This window comes from Orbicella faveolata, unplaced genomic scaffold (genome assembly GCF_042242905.1).
Source record: "Orbicella faveolata isolate gen_17 unplaced genomic scaffold, um_ofav_v1 contig_48, whole genome shotgun sequence".
Taxonomy (NCBI): Eukaryota; Metazoa; Cnidaria; class Anthozoa; order Scleractinia; family Merulinidae; genus Orbicella; species Orbicella faveolata.
The window spans coordinates 15,712,708-15,733,997 of record NW_028301578.1 but is presented as its reverse complement, the minus strand read 5'-3'; the positions used below and the strand labels follow the sequence as shown (position 1 = coordinate 15,733,997).

The following is a 21,290-nucleotide window of genomic DNA, read 5'->3' as shown; positions in this document are numbered from 1 at the left end:
ATAAAAGACTGAAACATAATCTCTTGCCTAGATCGAATGGTCTAAGCACGATCAATTTGATTTCAAATTTATGTTACAGTGATGGGCTCCTGCGAAACGACGGATAAGGCTGAAGGGCGGAGCTTAAAACACGTCCTGAATGAGAAAAGAGATCATTTTACAGAGCCCATTAGCCGAAGAGTTTCTTTCTTTCCTCTCTTACAATTGCCTCATCCTGATTAAATTGTTCATCAAAGCCGACCTTGATTTCTTTGTAACCCTATTCCGAAATGCGTGACGAGCTTCTAGGAAGCGTTGCGTGACAAAAGCACGCGAACAGTCCCAATCCTTAACGTATCATAGCAACCCTCCGTCAGAGCCGGCTCGACAGACAATCATTGCATGTAAGTCGCATATTTAAATAGAATTAGTCTGAAGTGTAATGATTTGAGTTGCCGTTGTTGTTTACGAATTCTAGTCATTTGCACAACATTTGTCGCTAGAAATTATCAACACAACTTGCAGCAGCTCGTCACTAAAGGATCCGAAAGTACGCAGAGATTCGAGAATTCCATCACATACGCACGATTGAGTTGACAGTTTATGCTAGCTGAAGCAATGTAATCAAGACTACTGTGGCTTCCTCGTGATTACTGAATTGCTTACGATTAATCAACAAGTTGATAAAATGGAATGATGTCGGTGAAAGTGGATAAAATCATCGTTATTTGGAAACATGCAGTGTCGACCTTGATCTAATTTAACTTTGGAAGCTTACTGTATGTGTATTTAAATGCAAGCAAAGCTAATATCTGCTTTATTTAGAATGTTTTGGTAAGTTATATAAACACAGACACCGTCCCAGCGTATTTGTACACTTCAAGGATTTTTTTGGAGCTGTTTCCAGAGGTGATGGTTGCGATCTTGGTTAGTCCACTGGCGTGTACAAGTTCCTTGGCGCGTATTTTCGAATTTTGGCTCGTGAGATTTTGTTACAGATAATCCAACGTACGATTAAGTTACAACAGTTTTTGCCATAATGGATCAGTCTAGCCCTGATAACGGGTCGGAAACTGAAGAAGAAGACTCCAAGGTTGCTGATGCAGCAAATAAAGAGTTTGAGGACTTAGAGAGAAGAAGAATGGAGTCGATTGGAGAAGAGACTGAAAGTGATGAAGCACAAAGCTTCATGAGTGAGAGAAGCAGTTATTTACACATCCCTTATGGTTTTCAGAGTAGAGGATCCTATAAACACGCTTCAAAGAACTGTGAGATTGTTGGAGGTAGAATTATTTTTTATAACTATTTATTTATTTATTTATTTGTTTGTTTATTTTTTAGGTATATTATTATTATTTTGGTTGTTCAACTGTTATACTTAATTTTTTTTTCTAAAACTCTCACAGTACACTGGGACATGTTTACGAGCTAAACTGACACAATTAGAAATGAAAGGATTTCACATCTTGATCAAAACATGTTTGATTCTGAGCATGGTTATTAGACTACTTCACTCGGTAGTTTTGCTAATTTGCTGGAAATTAAGACTCATAATATATATTATGTGAACATTATACAGCTCCAAATATATTTACTCTAAACATGTTTTGGTGCTGGCGTGAACGTGAAATTTAAAACAGGCAAAGAGCATGTTGGGTGACAATTATAGTAGCAAACTGGTAAAGAATGCCCATGCATCATGAGCAAGGCTGAAGTTCTCTGCGTTGCTCCAGAAAATATCCACCCCTCTGGTTAAAAGTTTTGGGGAGTTTGTACCCCCTCCCCCCACCCCTTTCACCCCTCTGGAAATTTTGTCTGTAGTCTTTTTCCATAAGTCATAAAGTTAGTAACAACAATGCATATGTAATATGATAACTAGGTTTGAATGCTTGTTTGAATCTTGTGCATATGTAATTCAGTTATTCTTTATACTTGCTTTTATAATTTTCTCTTGTTTTATAGTGACACACAATCCGCGATTCAGACAGTTTGTGTTTCTTGATTCACGGGGGATCACAAGTTGGTCATATGAAAGTGTTTACAATACAGGTACTTCTACAACATAGATATGACTCCATTGAGTGTTGTACATAATGGCTGACTTTATAAATTTCTGGTATCTGCAAGACTTTTAAGTACACTTTAGAGCATAATATGAATCACGAAAAAGAATATGAGGTAAATTTGTTATGAGTTATAGTATTACATGCAAGTTCCTGTTGGAATTTAGCACCTCTGGATCCACATAATCAGCACCACGCCCATATGTCAGTAGGTAATTAGAGAAAGCCACCCTTCAGCTACCTGTCTTAACAGCCCATTTCCTAGTGGCCTGATTCTCAGACGGTCCAGGTCACTTGCGGCCACGCACTCTCTCTCCCTTCCGTGGGAGAGAGAGAGAGAGAGAGTACTTGGTCAAGAGCCACCTGGACCATCAGAGAATCAGGCTAATTTCTGAGTTGCATTAAGCCTCACTATCAAAGCGAGGCCTGGTGTACAACCATTTAAAACATCTGAAAATGAGTTTAATTTTCATGTGAATGAAATCTATTTTTTATATGAGAGACTCACTTTGAGAGAGAGGCTAAATATAATTTGGAAATGGCCTATTATACATGATATTACATGGTTAATAGATAAATCAACTTATTTATGTATTTATTTTGAAATTAATTTATGTGTTATTTATTTATTTATTGACAGTGACAAGACACTTCAATTATCCATCATACCAGTTTAATGTCCTGCGACTCATTATATTTTCAAGAAAGTTCAATGTGTATTTTGCACTATCCAAGGAGTACGCTTTGAAGGTAAATGCTGTTAGTAGTGATGCTACAGTCGAGATAAGGGACCACACATTCACACAAGAAAAAATGTGTGCATTTTGCACATGCTGAGTGATTGGCCACTTACCTCTGACCTGTACTGTACTGTAGTAGTATTTTTTTTTTCAATATTTTTAAATACAAATTTAAATTTCTATCATAAGCTTTTGATAATCTTAAAACTCATGCTGGTTACTTTGTTTCTGTGTAGGTTTTTAATCTAAACTTCCATGAGGTGTTTTCAGTGTCAGCTGAAATGCATTCGGTGCTGTGTATGGTGTTTAATCACGTGAAGGATGAGCTTATAACTGGAGGGACTGGTGGCATGAAGGTGACTGAGGCAATATTGATAATAACAAAATATATCAATTCAACCACTAAGATTTTCTAGATTAAATTTTACTTGATATTTTAGATTGTCATTAATTGATATTCTTGAGAATAAGTGCATGTCCTGCTTCTCTCCAGGTCATCTTTGTAAAGGAAATACTAATGGTTTAACCCCTAAGTAAGCCCTTTAAATTATGAAGTGACACATTATACGTTGCACCCCTTCTTTGCTGTAATTTTGGACTTCTGTCTCAGCAGCTGAATGTTTTTGGAAGATTAACTTTTAACAGCTCATGAATGTTTTTTTTTTTAATTGACAAGACCAGTGTACACATAGACTACATGGATAATGCACACCTTATTTGCCTGTTTCCATATTTTATTTTTTTGAATTTTTACCTTTTTTCAGTTCTGGACATTTGGAGAGATTGAGCATGACAGGCAAAAAGCCTGGGAGAGAGATTCGAGACCAATGGCTAACTATGGTTTGGTTTTAAGGTGTTTATAAAGATTTAGTGCAATTAATGAGCCATTAGTAATATTCGTGTTTCCTGTTTGTCATGGTCAGACTCTTACAAGCTGAATTACTGTAATGTTATTGCAGGGCTTCTTATCCTGATATGGGTGGAAGCTGGGTGAAACAAGTTGAGCTGGATGAACCTATGCAAGTAAGTGACGTTCATTTGAACTTGCCTTGCAGACACAGAGAGGTGAAGGTCACACCTCAGTGGAGTGCTTTGTTATTCTCTATTTTTAGATATAAGCTCAAAGGATAAATTTTTGTCTATCTTTATACACGAATTGCAGACCTATGATGCCATTATTGATATATATATATATATATATATATATATATATATATATATATATATATATATATATATATATATATATATATATAAAGTTAAGATGCTTCGAGCCAACAGGGATGCCACGCGCCAGAAGGATCCAAAAGGATTCGTAGTCCAAACCTCGAGTAATGAAATTTGTAGGCAATTGTGGAAAACGAGGACGGACAACTTCGAGCGAAAAAAATATATATATACAGTAAAAAGTCTAAGAAATCTAAAAACAAGTTTAAAAATTTAATAAAAATAAACGTTTCGGTCAAAGACCTTCATCAGTTGCAGTGCAAGTGAATAATAAATTACAATAACCTTAAATAAGTTTACAGTATAAAAAATGACATAATATTACAAAGATGATTACATAACAGGGCGTGGTAACACATGAAAACGAAAAAATTAACCAATGATAAACAATCGGTGATTACTAGGCGAGATACTATGACAATGCGGTACAAAACTCAAAAGACACAAACCAAATAAGAATAAATAATCGAATATAATACAAATAAGATTAATATCAAAAAAGTAACGCGATTCGTCGAGTCAGCCGAAAGTGTGAAGGGACCCGCGTGTAAAATATTCAATGTTCAAAAAAGGCGGTCCCAAAATCCCCAAACAAAGCCCTTGAAACTATGCCGCGGCAAGGCACAAAATGCGCCCTAAACAGGGCCCTTAAACAACAATAATGTAATAAATTCCCCGATGGGGGCCCCTGAGAAAACCTAGCGCTAACAAAGCTAACAAGATCCAAGGTCAGGGCCTTTGAACACCTGAACTAAGATAACCGCCAAATTTGCAAGTTATTTTTGCGCTAATTGTAGTTTATTCTTTTTTTCGAGTGGAATTCCTGACGTTTATTCAAGCCAAAAGGTGCCAGAGAGAACAACTGTGCACTCCAATATGCCTCTTTAGTACTCTTTAGTGCGCTAATTGTAGTTTATTCTTTTTTTCGAGTGGAATTCCTGACGTTTATTCAAGCCAAAAGGTACCAGAGAGAACAACTGTGCACTTCAATATGCCTCTTTGCAATATTATGTCATTTTTTATACTGTAAACTTATTTAAGGTTATTGTAATTTATTATTCACTTGCACTGCAACTGATGAAGGTCTTTGACCGAAACGTTTATTTTTATTAAATTTTTAAACTTTTTTTTAGATTTCTTAGACTTTTTACTGTATATATATATTTTTTTCGCTCGAAGTTGTCCGTCCTCGTTTTCCACAATTGCCTATATATATATATATATATATATATATATATATATATATATATATATATCACCTACAATGTTCGATAATTATCTCTTTCTATGCACTCGTCTGAGGCAGTTAGCTATCATTATAAACTTATTACAGATCTGATGCACTAGTCAGACAAGTATATCTCCATCTATGCATGCATTGCAGACCTATTATATTGCACCATCTCTTTCTGTATGAGTATCTGCAAAATGTCTCTCATGATAACAGTTTGTACTTCCAAGTGATTATTTTAAAAGAGAAGTCAAAATTCAATGAGTTTGTGACAAATGCCATCTTTTTTTTGCCAGCGTCTGTATTGTTTGTCTGAACGGAATGTGGTAGCTTATGACATGGAAGGAAATCATCTTTTCCAGATAATGGAGTAAGTGCTGCTAGTTTTTACACTTGTTATATTATGTATTAGGGTGGAGATACATGGCAGCCGTACCTTGTATTCCTGAGTGTTGAGTGGGTCGACTCTGTCAGACTGACTAGCTCTATACGTAGAAATGTTAAGTTGTCCATGAGGGAAGAAAGATCTTATTTGAAGGTAATAGTATAGCTATTGGCCAATCACAGTGTTAACAGCACCAAAGGTTGAAACTGATTAATTTAAAACAAAGAAGTGGTCTGACAACAACTACTGTTCTTTTTTGTTTTATTTTGTCAGTGCGCACAGAGGGCCTGTCACTGGATGTGTTTTTTCCAAAGCTTGCAACTTTCTCGTTACTGTAGGAACTGATTGTGATGGTAAGAGTTTAGCTCCTCAATTTATATTTTATTTTCCATACTGAACATGTTTCCGGTAAGTGGCTTTCGTAAAGGCTTCTTACGGTTTAAGAGGGAACTTGGTTGTTGTAAAATAACGCTCATGAGACACACAACGCAATGGCTCATGTGAGAAAAGAACTTATTCTCTATGGAGAAGAAGATAACTTAACAAGAAGTTCAAAACATTGTTCCGTTTGCCGAGTTTGGTGATACGTTGTGAGAAGAGTTTCTCCCGTGAAACCAGACATGTTTTGAAAGAGAACAGAAGGGCAACTTGGGAAACGAGATGCAGAAAACTTGAAAAAGTATCTCATGCGAATCGAGAGGCGTTAAGTGGGTTGGTAAGATAAACTCTAACCTCGAAAAGCGACAAAAAATAGCTTATTTTTTGACTATAATCTTTTCAGCTTATTTGAATGACTTGGTTGTTGACTTTCAGTGAATGTGTGGAGCAGATCGAAGAGTGGAGGGAGAGTACATACATTCACTGGACATTCTAAGGTACAGCGTAAATTTGGTTGCAAAACAATACCTACTGTATTTTGATAGACCTTTTCACAAGGCCAGACGTTATAAAGAACACTTTCTATGCTAAGCCGGCAGGTTCACAGGTTTCATTTATAACATCAAAATGCTTCAAATGTTTTATTTGTTTTCACTGTTTTCAGGCCATAACAAAGGTTATGCTCCACCCCGAGAATTCAGCACTGGTTTTAACAGCTGCCATGGACGGCATCATCAAAGTGAACTCACTAGACTTTATGGAAGAGATGTACAGGTCTGATGAAACACTAACAAAATGTACTGATCAAACCAATAAATACATAAATTGTTGTCCAGGCAACTTGAGGCAGGGCTGACCAGTGAGAATAGCAGTTTCCCACACGCTTTGAAGAAAATGATTCCTTATACTCATTTTTCCAGATATGACGTGGGGCAGCCGTTTTTCTGATGGGTTACCACAAGGTTATTAACTTGATGCATTTTGATCTCTTTTTTAGCCTACCTGTGTTTTCTGAGGGAATTTATTGGATGAACGTTGTGTCTCCAAAGCTTATTTATTGCTGTTCAAACCGAGTTATTGAAGTTTTCTCACTCAACCATCTGTGCGACTTCTGGGCCTTATCACGCTGTTCAGTGACATCACTTTCTCTGGTCACGTGTCGAGGAAAGTCATCACGTGTTATGGCAGTGGGAAATGATAGCAGGTGAATGTACATGTATTAGATTGAACAGATGATGAAAAATTCTGTCAATTTTAATGGTGGAGACTTGAAGGCGAGTTTGACTATTCCCCATTCCCCTGGCAGCTTCATGGCTTTCATTAGAAACTCCGCCATTGCTAATCAATAGCATTGCGAGCATCTTTGTCTGTAACAATGCTTTAACACAATGTGAGAGTTAAATGAACAAAGTGTGTACATTCAATGCAATGTTGCTGTTTTTCACTTAGTCTTTGTTTGTTTGTTTGTTTGTTTTTTTTTTACCAGTGTTCGGTTAATTTCCCGGAAGGGCCAGAACCTCTCCACAGTCCTCCCTCCACCACCCATCTCGCCTCTGAACATGGTGAAAGATGTGGCATACAACAGGGAGTTTAACATGATGTACTTACTGATAGATGAACAAGAGATCTGGGTCTATTACACCAGGTACAGTTTGTCTAATGGTTCTAAGGGGGTAGTGGGTTAGGCTTTTATTATCTTAACTTTCATCCCAAAGCAAGCCCTGCGGGCACACCAGTTTTTTCTTCTCTTCTCATTTCTGGTAATAGTTTTCTGTACAACCTTGGGGCTGTTTACTTACATGTAGTCTCGTCTAAACCAATACATTTTTTGTTTTCCTTTGCCAGGACGAATCCAGCCACACGGGTGGAGTCCTGGAAACTAGACTTCATTGAAGACATTCATTATCGGCACTCCCAGGATGCTTTGCAGAAATCGAGAACAAGCAGTCCTTGGCCAAGTGAGGGTAACAGGTACGAAACATGTGTTAACCTGACATTAAGGCCTCGTCCACGCTACGTCGGATGAATCTGAAAAACGGAGGTTTCACTGGGAAAATGCGTCAATTGTTTTCCGTCCACACTACGCCGGAGAAATTTGAAAACGCAACAATCAGCGGTCATTTTACATTTGTGTTTGAGTAAAACTCGGGCGGGGAAGTATCAAGATTATCGTGACGTCATCGTTTTTGAAAAGCTCCGTTCTCAAAATGTTTTCTGCCCACACTAAAACGCAAAGCCGGCGTTTTCGAATTCCTGCGGTTTGAAGAGCGTTTTCGAAAAGCTGCGTTTTCGTAATGGAATAGTGTGGACGAAAGGCCTAACCGGAGAAATAAAGCTGCGTTTTCAAATTCCTCCGGCGTAGTATGGATGGGGCCTAAGAAACAGGCGTTTTTTTTTTTATCAGCTGGCTGTAAAATAAATTTTTCTGCTTCTATTTCTTGATCAGATCACCAAGCCCTGTCACTGGCGAGTCGTCCTCTCTCGGTCCCAGTTTCTATCCTCCGTGGGAAGCTAGCGGTAGAGAATTGTTACTATTGGCTCGTAAAGAGAAAGTCAAGATCACGTGTCTTGGGATATTGTATTCCCCAATCATAATGAAGACAGTTGAAGGTGAAGCGTGCCCTGACGCCACTCAGCTACTTATGGCGGGAACTCAGGTTTGTAATTATTGAGTGAAATAAACAGTGACGTAATTTTACAGACAGGTTGACGAGGAAGGCGTAGTTAAGCGTCGAAATAGTCTCCACTGCCAGGGCTTGTTCAAGAACACGTCCCGGAAGCATTGGCCCGCGAGTAGATTTCGAGTAGAACGTTTGTCCATCCCATCTATTGAAGCTCTTCTTTGATCTGAGCACAGCATAAGTAATGTGCTTGGCGTGTTATTTACAACGGATCGTGATTTGTTTTCAGGATGGACGTGTGCTTTTTCTTCACATGTTTTGGCAAGGACTAAAGTACCACCAGCTTCAAGCCAACAAAGACGCTGTGAGTGAAGATGTTATTTTGATATTTCTGAAAGTTTATTCTTGAGCTTTTGTAGTTCAAGACTACAAAATTCTTGTTGAATTGTCGAAGGAAGTATGCTTAACTTGCCGTGTATGTCGTTTATTTTTCGCTATACATTTTTCTAGTTGCACATTAAATCTAGCGTAATAAAGAAGTGATAACAATCAACTAGACTGCGAGCAGTCTCTTTTGCTCGAAAATCCGCAGGGAAGAACGCAAGTTGACCACTCATCTCTGCTCGTTCATTCTTTTGAGTTCTTCCCTGGCTCGTAGATCCTCGAGCTAAACAGAGGCTGCTCGCAGTCTTAAAATCCACGTTTGCCAAAAAGAGAGATAAATAATCAGATAAAGGAAATCTCACAAGCAAACTTTCAAGCTGTCTTTAAAATTTTGTAACTGTCTATAGATTGTTTTGCATTTTTATTTTTGTAGGTTCTTGAGCTGTATCACGACCAAGATACCAACACTCTGGTTACAAAATGCAGGCATCCAGGGATTGTTATCCTTATTTGGTCGTTGCCGTTCCTACAGTTGTTAAAGCGCATTGACTGTGATGCCGACATGACTTGTTTCACCAGAATGGTAACGTATTGTAATGGCTAGTTTTTAATAAAATGGTAAAAATAAGCCAAAAAGATACCAGAATACTGAAAGTCAAGTTAAGCTATGATAGAGGCGGATTGCAAGTATCCACGTCCCATTAAAACGCCCATTTTCATTGAGGTTTTGCTTTAGACTGGAAAACTAGTTTTCCTATAGGATGGAATATTTAGGAAATGGCAATCACCTTTTTTAGAATTTTTATGACCTGCTTTTGCAGTATAGTCTGAGAACAGGCTGTCCAATGTTCGCAAGCTTTTACAGGCATAGTTTTTCCGCTTTTTTTCTTTTTTCCTTTGATCAGTCAGTTCAGAAACTAAACCGACCTTGAAATAACTTTCTTTCCCTGTTCTGCCGTTGTCACTGGTTGAAGGAATTTGTTTCTTTGGTAATATTTGGGTTGATATACTTCAGTGTATAAAAACTACGTTTCTTTTTGCAGAACAACATTTTGTTGTGTGGGCATCGGAGCGGATATTTACACCTTCATTCGCTATCTTTGGACAACTGTGAACTTTGTGAAGAGGAAGGTAAATCAGAATCACACATGATAAACTACCATGTCAATGTTTGAAAATGAAGCAGTTATTTGAAATTATTGTGTTTGCAAGCCATCTTGCAAGAAAGTCTCTTATAATTGTGTAACGTGTTTTTGTAATCAGTTATTCTGCAAAGTTCAATGTCACGGTGATGCCCTTCATGATTAATATATTTTGTTGTCTGTTTTTCCAGAGGAAAAAGCTACAGGCAACAAGCGTTTTCGTCCGAAGGATCATCAGAGATGTGTTAACAGTGTGGACTCAAACTCCAATCTAGGGATATTCTGCAGTGCCAGGTAAATTGGACTTCTGAAATTTACAGTGAGCATGCAATGTTATTGTTTGTTTGTTTTATTTTGCCATTTATAAATATTAAATTTATTAACTGACAAAACGTCAATGTATAAGACAAGGAAACCCAGGGAAGCCAGTAAGGCTGATGTAAAGGAGTACCTTAAGAACTATTAGGACTGAGACAGTCATGACTTCAAATGTAACACAAATTGCTAATTTCACATGTATTCAGTCAATCATTTTTATTAATTAAAATCCCGCTTTAAAGAAAAGAGCTTTTTGTGGCGTCATATAATTCACGTTAGCTTATCAAAAGTCATTTTACTATTCGCAAATGAACTTTTATTAAGGCATTTTTAAAATTAAAGAAAGCCCGAAACAAACAAACGAACAAAACAGAACAAACACGAGATAGCGTTTCAACTCGTTTACGTGGCGGAGTATTTTTGACGAACTTCGAGACGTTTCAAAATGTGGTGAAAAACATTGTTTCGAGCTCAAGTATTTGATATATCATTTCAGTCGAACTAGAATTAAGAGCAACTTTTCACTGGCAATAGGTATAGCTCATGTGACCTATGAGGCGCGCAGTTGTTTTTGTTGTTTCCGCCATTGCCGACCCACCTGAAGATTTTAAGTTTTTATTTCAGTATAAAGTACAAGCCTTGAACTTTTTTTTTTTTTGCCAGTCTTAAGCGTAATGCTATTTGCATTAGCTTTGATTTTGCAATAAAGGTCAGGCGACAACAGTCAGGTTTACATGGCTACCAGTGGTGTGTGAGATAGAGATAATGAACAAGTAAAGTTAGTTAAAACACGATTATCAGGTGCATCGATACAGTAAATCGTGCTCTCCTTGTTTTTTTCGTTTTCAGTGGAGATGGCGTAATTAAGATCTGGGACCGAGATAAAACCCTGCTCCGTGAAATCATGATGAATGAAACATTAACTGTGGCGTCCTTCCTGAACACTCGAGGTACAGTTAGTGTCACTATGAATAACATACATTTCTACATCGATTGTTTACGAATCGTCATTGATGTTCTCCTGTCTGTTTTCAGGGGATATTTTAATCGGATTTAAACAGCACATCTTTATAATACCAAGTGAAAAAGGTAAGTAGATGGATTTTAAACGACCTAGTGTTCGCATTCAAAGCTTTTTAACCGACGCACCACTGTTGTCATGGTGACACGACGCATATATAAAAAGGACTTCTACACGGATTATACGCGATGTGCCTTACCGTCATGCTTCTCATTGACTGTTACTCTTTTCTTCCTTTGCGATACTTGTTTCCTGGCACGTGATGCCCGCTTGCGATGGACGTGATTCGTGCTTGGCGCACACCTAACTCACTCCTAGCACGTGATGCCTGCCTGCCATTCACGTGATCCATGGTTGGCGCACACCTGACTGCCTGGAATCCATACAAGCAGTTTTCTGTAACAATATATATCTTTTTAGACACTAGGAGAGTGATTTTTTCCCCCCAAAGTGTTTGGGGACAGTTTTATTTGTGTTCTTTTTATCGTATTTTTTTTATAGTGTATCCAATAAAGGATGGTTTATCAACTGACGTCAAAAGTGAATCGTTCGATGACGAAGCTTTTGAGACAGGTAACAAAAACGAGTTCCTTGTTCACGATATTTACAAATCATGCGCACACGTTCTTATGTACTGAATATTTTATCGATTCTTTCAGTCTGTTTTTGCTGTGTTGTACACAGGTGTTTAGCGGTCTTTCTTGATTGTTATTTTTTCTCAGAATCTGATATCTACGAAGACCCGTCAGTGAGATTTGAAAGCAAAAAGATTCTGCAACCAGACCCCACCAACATGGAGAACTACTTGGTAAAAAATAACTTCCACTCAGTATACATGTAGTTCATGATCTGCTTGAATCCCGTAGTCCAGTGCGTACAATTTTCCTTTCCCTACTACAATAACATGTATATTGTTTCGAAGGGAAATCGCATTCTACTGCAGTAGCACTCATTTCCATTTAGATATTTCCTTCTCATCCCATTCCATTCGTTTTCATCGGGATAGCACCATTTTCATTACAGGTACCGTTCCCAAACTTGCAATTGAAAACGTCTTGGTTTATGGAAGGAAGACCTCCCCCGGATCTTGAACCTCAAAACCAACAAGAAGAGGAGGAGGTTAGTGTTGTTTCCATGCAGAAGATTTTCATAATCATACAGCTTAAATTTGGAAATACTGCGGGTTTTTTGGGCGTTTTTTTGTCAGTTCTGTTACTAGAAATTCACCTTGCATGTTAGAATGACTCATGTAGTGCAATTGTCAGCATAATTAAAGTCGATAAAGCGACTGTGGAAAGCCTGTTGGTAACTCGTACATAACTCTTTTTTTTGGAGGGGGGAGAGGGTGGGGCTAAACAAAATTCATTCTTTATATAACAAGAAACCTTAAAGTAATAAGTCATGAAGATATACAATTATCAAAAAAAGAATTAAACAGTGTAACTGTGGTTAATTAAGAATGGGAAATACTGATTGATTTCAAATGAAAAAGATGATCTAAAAACGTACCACTCTTGAGGAAGCTTCTTTGAGATCCTACAAAGTTAGTTGAAAAGACCTAACATCCTGGCTACCATAATATGCCAAACAAGGAACTCATCGAGAGTAATTTTTGTTGAATTTTCAGTCACTCAGTTTCATGTCGGACAGTCTTTCTCTTGCTCCGACCGAGGTCTACTGTTCCCCGTCCTCTACCCCCAGGAGACTGTCCCTGGTTAGTTCTGTGGCCTTGTCTGAACGCAGAACCAGGATGGAATTATGGGAACTTCCCGAATTCGGCGACTCGCCTGTGTCGTCACCGCCAAGAACTCCACCACCGGAACCAACACCACCTCCTACCCCTCCACCGGTAAGTTTTTATTGTTATATTTTTATATACCTCGAAATCAGCTGCGTTTGTTTTACGTCTGCTGTCCTGTAAAAGCCAAACCTACTTAGAGCAACGATAACGTGCTTATTCCTGTGATTCGGCTCGACATTGCCAACTCTCCCCGTGGGTAATATGTCTTCTCTCCGTTAAAATCAATATTGTGAAGTCGCTTTTTAATTAATGTCAACAGGGAATAAGGAACACGACTGTAAGTATCCTATTACATGAAATTTTCGCGACACGTTAATTTCCCGATTGAAAAAAAAATCGCGAAATTAAAGTTACGCGAACAATGTGTCGTGAGCATAACACGATGCGAAAATTAAGTGTTTCACAAATTGTCACCGTTGACGTATAGTCCTGTTGTTGCGGCTTTGATAATTTTGACGTTATTGTACCTTCGCGATTCAAAATACAGCATTTTCGCAAAATCACAGAATTTAAGTGTCACGAAATGTGCGCACCTCGAGCTCAAAATCGCGAAGTAAACGTGTCGCGAAAATCTCATGTAATAAGGTACTTGACAGCGCAGTAGGGGGAGGGGGTGGGGGTCGACAGGTCTTTACACAGAGGGACCGAACTCTTTTAGGAAAACAACCAAGTTAATAATAGTGAACTGGTCTTTTTTGTTTGTTTGTTTACTTTTCTTGAATTTTAGCGAGAAGAGTCTGACGAGGATTTGGATGAAGGTAGTGTGAATCTTTCTGTCGTAACCAGTCTTGATCTGGCTTTTCATAAAGTCTTATGAATCGTAATCATTAACAATTCCAAGTAACGTACAGTCGTAATCTGACGAGGTTTGCAGCCTATTAACAAACTTACAATAATTTGCCAAAAATGCCAAAAATGTGAGGCATGTGCGTTCCTCGTGCTTGGAAGGAAACCAGCGTTGAATTAGCGAACATATTAGTCCAACAATCTAGCCAATCAGATAATGTGTCCCAGAGCCACATTTTCCTAGCGCCAGGGCCCCGCCGACTGAGAGGGACATAAGGCGGCTCTGGGCATTTGATGACAGTCGACACTATTAAATATTTAATATGACCATCCTTGAACCATTTCATGATTCTGAATTTTCCTTTAGGTGAAGAAAGAACAGAAGAAGAACCAGAGCAAGGTGTTGACCCCTCCTGTGACCAGTGCAACGAATCAACAAAAGAAACAAAAAAGAAAATTTCCTTCGTTCCCAGCTTTCGAAGAGAAAAGGGGAGAATGGGTAATATAACTATCGATTCCAGGTCCTTGCGGTCTGGTTATGGAGGTCCCGGATATGCTGCCCCGGTTGCCAGGAGAGCGGTGGTGGAAAAACCGGAACCAAAGACATTTAAGGTAGGGAGGCTCGTGCAAGCAGCAGACAATAAGCTATTTATGAATGTTAAGGTGACAAAGGTTAATTAACTGCAGTAGTGAGTTTGTAAAGCTGAGGTTTGAGTGAACCTTATCACTTAGTTTAGACAAAGTCAAAGGGCTATCGTTCGAAACGTTAGCATTACAAACTCGCCACCGCTTTTGATTTAGTTGATAAATAGCCACGGGTTTAACTTGGCCGTGGATACTTTACAACACTGAGGTTGCAGCTACTGATTACTTTGTACAAGTAGCAGAGGTTACCAGTGAAAGAACCTGTTCATTATCAACTTGCTGGATCCAAGCTTTCATTCATCTTACGCATCGTATTATTCGTCATTTTTACCTTCAGCCAAGGCGGATCCCGCGACCTGCCGTGATAAAGAAAACAAAGAAACCTAAAGGAAAAGGAGAGGAAGAGGCAACGAAGGAAGCAGAGGAAAACGAGAAGAAGAAGGCTGACAACGAGATTGAAGCAACGAACGAAGATAAGCAGGACAAGGAGACGACTCAAGAGAGCGAAGAAGATGATTCTTCGTATAGAAGGCCAAATGTTGTTAATATGCCTTCAGGGGAACAAAAGCCTCTTATACGACAAGACACTGCAGCTGGTCGCCAAGAACCTAGAACTAGTGCCATTCCTCAAGAGCTGGAATCTTCGCGTTCAACAAAGAACGAGGAGAAGGCGCCTGAGAAGGAAAAAGCGAAAGGTTACTAAGTATACCTTCTTCATTTCCGAACTTAGAATGTGAATTTATTATTGTCGAACATTTCTGCGATGTTTTTGTTATACATCAAGACAATACGCTAGTCGACCTGTCTTCCCTCTAATGTATGATAAGTTTTGTATAATTTTATTCGTAGACACACTTGGACAGCGAGATACAACATCGTCTCTGGCACCTCAAAAAACCGCTGAAGGAAGCGCAGCGAAGGCTCAAGCGAGCGGGAAAAATCCATCCGCTGAGAATGAAGACGGAAATGCCGCGGAGGTTCAAGTTAAGCAACCTGAAGGCCAAGGAGAAGAGAGCGAGGAGGCTGAGGAGAAGCCAGAAAAACGCCATTCGCTCGAACCCAATGAAGTGCCTTTAGTAACGTACATTGATCCTGACACAGGAGAAGTCTTACAAAAGCCAGCAGATGAAGTGCCGGATGCTGCTGAGATTCTTGAAGACTTCGAGGATGACGATGAATTCGAAGAACAAGATGAATTTACATTCGCAGCAGCAGAAGATTTAACATCTTCTCTTCGCAGCAAACGAAGCGACCGGGGACAAAAGAGTGTAAGCTTTACTCCAGACCACATCCGGCCTGCGCGTGCAAATCGACAACAACTACCTAATCTTTATACGTCTGGTAGAGACTCTCCAACTTCAAGATCGCACAATACGGGCGTGGTCTTTAAGGAAGCAGTAGTACCGGTTTACAATAACAACAGGCCCGACGATCTCTTCAGTAAAGTATCCAAGAACACTACGGGTGTTTCTCCGTTGACTATATTTGCGCTAGCGAGGAGTAGACGGGAAAATGCTGAGAGAACGGGAAAATATCGAAGTCGCTCTGCGGAGGGACGTTCAGGATATAAACATGGTTCTATCGAGAATTCGAGTTCAAGAACAGATCAGGCGAACCTGGATGACTTTGAACTCAACGGCGATGATATTGCACGGCTTATTGTTAAGATGGATTTACAAGCCCCTGCGGAGGGACGTGAAACTCCTGGCTCCTTAAGGCCCCCAAGTGTGAAGAAAACAGAGAGTACACTGATGCGGTGGTGCATAAGAGCGCTACAGAAAACGGACCAGAATATTCTATTCCCTCCAAAGCCCACTCGACCGAGGAGTTCCCCAACTACGGCTACATCGAAGGCTGCGAGGAAAGAACCAGATAAGATAAAAGGTAATACATTTCCTTATGACGCGTTCCTCACCATGCTCTTGCACACAAGTTTCACACACAATCGCCTAATAAATCAAAGTTCGATAGAACAATAAAAACCTGTTTCTTCCTAAGCCTTAATCTCGATTCCATGTTGGTGATTTCTCGCTCGCGCAAGTTCACCAAAAAGGGATTGACCGCGACAAAAATTAAAGTCTAGGAACTAGACAAACTAGTCACGCCATTTTTGAGAAAGTAGCGTGATAACGTGCACGAAAGCTGTTATTGCTGTTATCATTTTACAATGCTGATCGTAAAGATTGCTTCATCAATGATCTTATTCTGTTGTTTCATATTGCTCTCCCTATTCGAAGGTCACACGATGTACCTTAATACCAAGGAGTCTTTGAAGAGGCCACAAACCGCTGACACCATTCGCAGTAACGCAACGAGTCAAGAGGAATACTCCATGTTCCCGTATGAAAATAACACGTTCAGCAATAAAACACCGAAGCGAACACAAACACGCAACCATAAGAGTGCCCCACCTGCTAGAGGGAACACGTGGAAGCACGTGTCGTCTGATGAGGATGGTTAGTACTAAACTTCAGTCATTAACTGGATAGTGGTTATTGTAGAAGTTCTTGACTTTTGTGGTGAAAGCAACTCTTCATTTTCTTTTTGCTGTGGTCCGTTCACACCAGTTTTCATACTGATACTGATTAATAGTGATAAAAGAATATAATACAATGTGCGTGTGGATGACACAGCCTTTGTTGTGTTTCTTGTAGAGGATTTTATATACGCTTATCAAGCCATGTGCTCTAGTCTTGGTGCACACGAGACAGATGAGGTAATCACAGTGACTTTTGTTAGTGTAAATTAAAGGTGTTTGCCGACAGCGGCAGAAAATCATTCAACTGTCGAATTCCAGGCTCGATATATTTTTTGTATTTACTGATTGCTATTTAGATGAAAATTCGAGCACCTGTTTCCGTAACCTGATCCGTGCTAATTATAACTCATGATGTAAATAATCGCAACGGAACAAATTGAACCACCCTTCAGATCGCTGTGTAGTTTCCCTAAGATGGCCACGGTCGCTACAAAATAAATACTGCAAAAACCAACCCCCACAAAAAGAAACACCAGAGGAATTGGATCAAGCAACGAAGCAGTGAATCCTGGTATATTTCCCTTTGTTTCGATCGCCACAATCTCTTGTGAGTGGTTTTCATGTGGATAGTGGTGTTTCCCAGCGATTAACATCACGATTAACATCTCGATTCACATCACGATTAACATCACCGAAGAATTGTTTCCAGTTGATCGCAACATTGCTGAACATTTTTTATCGGTGATCCTAGCCATTGTAGCGACCACATATATATATAGCAAGTTACTCTGACTTGATTATGGGCCTAATTACTGTGAAAAATATTGATTTTTTAACTAGGATTACATGAAGGATGTGGTCTCGAGTGCATCATTTGGAAGTGAAAGGTGCGAAGTTAATATCAGTTAAATTTCGTTAATATCGTCGTTTTCTCCTTTTTATCTTTTCCTAAAGCTAATAGCAACAATGTATTTAATTTTTATCGGTGCTGATTGCTAGTTGTCATATTTCCGTTAATTTTAGTTATGGATTCAGCGCTACAGTTTTGTTAATCAGTTGATTACAGACCGAGTTCACTCAGTCCTGTTACTGTTACTCCCAGTTTCCTTTACAGCGGTCAAACACACGTGCGTGTATTTCACGCCAAAACGACTTGTTATAAACGAGTCATTTTCCTCAAATCTTCCACTTTCAAGTCAAAAGTTTAGACAGTAGCAGAAAAATTAAGCTTTGTACGCGGCATGTGCATAGGGACTGCAATAGTTGTTGTCCACCAAATACATCAGCTTACAACATGCTTCACCTCGGATCCTACAAAGGTCTTCGGGTTTTCGTTGAATTTGATTTGATTTTTATTATTATTTTTGTGTTTGATCGCTGTGAAGTTCTAGCTCCATTTAATATTCTGTTTAAAACAAAGCCCGGGTCTTTCAGGTTAACTGACTCAAGAGATATACCAATGCTGGATACAAGCGATTACAGCGGCAATTGGCAAAACAAGGTGTTGGAGAGGTAAGGGAACTTTCAACAACCACTATTGCGTTGAGTGACGGATAGCAGTGAAATGTTAATTATGCTAATTTTATTTAGGACGTTTGAAAGAACATCTAGAAGATATCCCTGTTCTGTCAACCTGACCACCATCTGAGCTGGGGAGTTTACCAATTGCAAAGATTGACTCTTAATTCTATTTATTAATGAGAGGCTCTAAAAGCCATACTGGATGACTTCGTGGTGACATGCGAAGGACTAGTATCCAATCGATCTACTATAAACAGCCGTATTCTTTCCATATTAGTGCTTCACAAAACCTGTTTATGGTTCGACTGGATCTGAAAACTTTCAATTTAATTTTCGCCTTATTTGATTGAAATACGATGTGGTGATTCCTTTTGTGAAATATACAGGGCTCATCGACTAAAGCAGCAACGCTTGGCGCGACAGAAAACCGCAACTGAAAGAAGAAAAGCACTTGATAGCAAGCAGAAGGAAAGATGGAAAAAATCTAGTCACTTTGAATGTGCACAAGGTACCTAAAACTGAAGGGTGTATAGCCTAGTCGAGTTTATTATTGCTGTTTGATTGATTGATTGATTGATTGATTGATTGATGCACTGATTAATGTACTGATTAATGGATAATTGATTGATTGATTAAATTAATGATAAATTTTAATTGATTCTTCTCACAGAGCCACCTTCCAAGTCTGAGAATTTCTTTGAATTCATCACGCCACCCCCTATCACCGAATCGCGTAATGCCACGCCCCTCCCCTCCTATGATCAAACTCACTACCGGAACTTCAAAGGGCAAGAGCTATCAAACGAACGCCCTTATCGCCTGAAACTCAATCCTCAGTCTGGAGGCCTTGTACGTACTCCAGTGGCTAAAAGTTTGATGAGCCTGAAGGCATGTGATCATCACGTGTCCGATGTTGCAAATGTCTTACCCAAGCCTCCTCCTTCAGCCTCAATCCCTAGCAAATGCAGGTAAATCAAAATGTGGTCGTTGAGGTATTTCTTAGGCTAGGTATTTTTAGGTATTTTTTTTCTTTAAAATTACTTTCTTGGGTTAATCTGACAATACCGGGGATGCCCTGCGAAAGTCACGAGCCTGGATAAGAGCAAATAATTAAGTTGAGGCAGTTACAAGTTGTTTTGAATTCCTTTAACGCGGTATTATTTTCTAAGAATTGCTTTGTGTGTTCTTTCTGCATCATTTGCAACTTATCAACATCTCGATCGTTATGTTTACTTTTATCTTTACAGTCGCTATGTGTTAGTGGCGCAGCCGGAAATCAGAGAGCCTCATGCCCAGGCCACTGCGATAGAAGAGACCCTTCTACTGCTACGTTTTCCGAAATCACGTGTACGAAGACGTCATACGAGTGCCCCTATTCCCAAACTCCGCTCAAATCGAAATCTTCGTGTACGTACGGGTTACGAAATGTGATATTGAACATCTGTTAACTGTTTTTATAAAGAGAAACATAATCATCCTTGGCCGGGATTTTTTGTGGACCACACACCCCCCCCCCCCCCCCCCATCTTCCTCTCTTTGTCTTTAAATATTAAATTAATTGAGTTGTAGGCGAATGTTTTACAATTATTTACAGTTTTACAGTTTTATTTATTGCCATTATAAATTTCAAAGTGCAATTTACATTACCCGCATGGGCTAATCGAGGCGGGCATTTTAATAAATAATACATTAGGTCACAATAAAAGGAAAGAATAAAATTAAATTAACAAACACATAAGCAAGTACAGTAAGTGGAACTAGTGATAAGTGAGACCAATGATAGAACGAATTGTCTAAAGGGAAAGTTAGGCCTAGTTCACACAGCGACATAACGACATATAAAGGACGTTATACCGTTATGTTTGCAGTGTGAAAATCCTGTCATAACGGTATAATAGCAACATAACAGCATGAACATAACGACATAAGGAAAAAAACTGATCTTTTCCTTACGCTTTTATGTCGATGTTCACATTGCGACAAGCTATCATGTCACCATGTCGTTATGTCGCTAGTGTGAAGAAGGCCTTGTAATACAGTCATGAGATACACCAATTATGGCTGCTAATCACTGAGCCTGAGGCTAAAAAATTGTTTCAGTATAATTTTCAGAGGTGAATATCAAGTGCTACAAGGTGTTGAAAACATTTGTGGTCTAAGGCAGCAGTAGTCATTTCAAAAATTCCCCCTGCTTTCAAATGCCCTGACGTTGGAGTTATGCCTTTCGGAAAAATAAAATGGAAATTTCATTCAGCAACTGTCCGCTATGTTTACTTAGCTTGCCAAAGTGGCAAAGGTGGCGAGCTTAGTATCAGCTTGGTCTTAGCTGGTAGCCAGGCACCAGGGCTGTCTTCCCCAACCCTCCTTGACGGAAACCCCCCTGGCTTTTCAAGCACCGCAATCGCCGGCAGGCAGGCGCGAAAGTTTTGCTCCAAATTTGACACGGTGTTCATAAATTCAGTCATATATTGCTGGTTTTCAGTGTCACGCAATTCAAAATAGATCAAAATAAAACTCAAAACCGGTCAATAGATAAAGTCCAGAATCTGGGAAATGAAAGAAAGTAAAT

The 21,290-nt window shown here is 39.2% G+C and overlaps 1 protein-coding gene across 1 annotated transcript; it reads left to right on the top strand.

Moving 5' to 3' along the window:
• The first annotated feature begins 360 nt into the window (after window positions 1-360).
• On the top strand, window positions 361-20,459 carry LOC110065605 (uncharacterized). Its single transcript, XM_089281084.1, has 35 exons — window positions 361-1,262; window positions 1,942-2,028; window positions 2,683-2,792; window positions 3,019-3,138; window positions 3,547-3,635; window positions 3,742-3,805; window positions 5,537-5,610; window positions 5,899-5,978; window positions 6,439-6,500; window positions 6,668-6,777; window positions 7,001-7,207; window positions 7,490-7,648; window positions 7,849-7,974; window positions 8,450-8,660; window positions 8,914-8,988; window positions 9,442-9,591; window positions 10,052-10,139; window positions 10,342-10,444; window positions 11,318-11,418; window positions 11,504-11,557; window positions 11,991-12,062; window positions 12,212-12,297; window positions 12,513-12,608; window positions 13,117-13,338; window positions 14,018-14,048; window positions 14,444-14,688; window positions 15,059-15,416; window positions 15,571-16,605; window positions 16,959-17,177; window positions 17,376-17,437; window positions 18,041-18,087; window positions 18,635-18,712; window positions 19,108-19,229; window positions 19,392-19,689; window positions 19,969-20,459. The coding sequence occupies exons 1-35, from the start codon at window positions 1,019-1,021 to the stop codon at window positions 20,150-20,152; spliced, it is 5,469 nt and encodes a 1,822-aa protein (XP_089137210.1). The 5' UTR covers window positions 361-1,018; the 3' UTR covers window positions 20,153-20,459.
• Window positions 20,460-21,290: the final 831 nt, after the last annotated feature.

What these genes read in the sequence shown, in the direction of transcription:
- LOC110065605 (XM_089281084.1), top strand. Translation starts at nt 1,019, where the DNA reads ATGGATCAGTCTAGCCCTGATAACGGGTCGGAAACTGAAGAAGAAGAC. An exon ending in GTCCTTCCTGAACACTCGAG is followed by an intron (nt 11,419 to 11,503) that starts GTACAGTTAGTG and finishes GTCTGTTTTCAG; the next exon opens with GGGATATTTTAATCGGATTT. An exon ending in ACCAACAAGAAGAGGAGGAG is followed by an intron (nt 12,609 to 13,116) that starts GTTAGTGTTGTT and finishes TTGAATTTTCAG; the next exon opens with TCACTCAGTTTCATGTCGGA.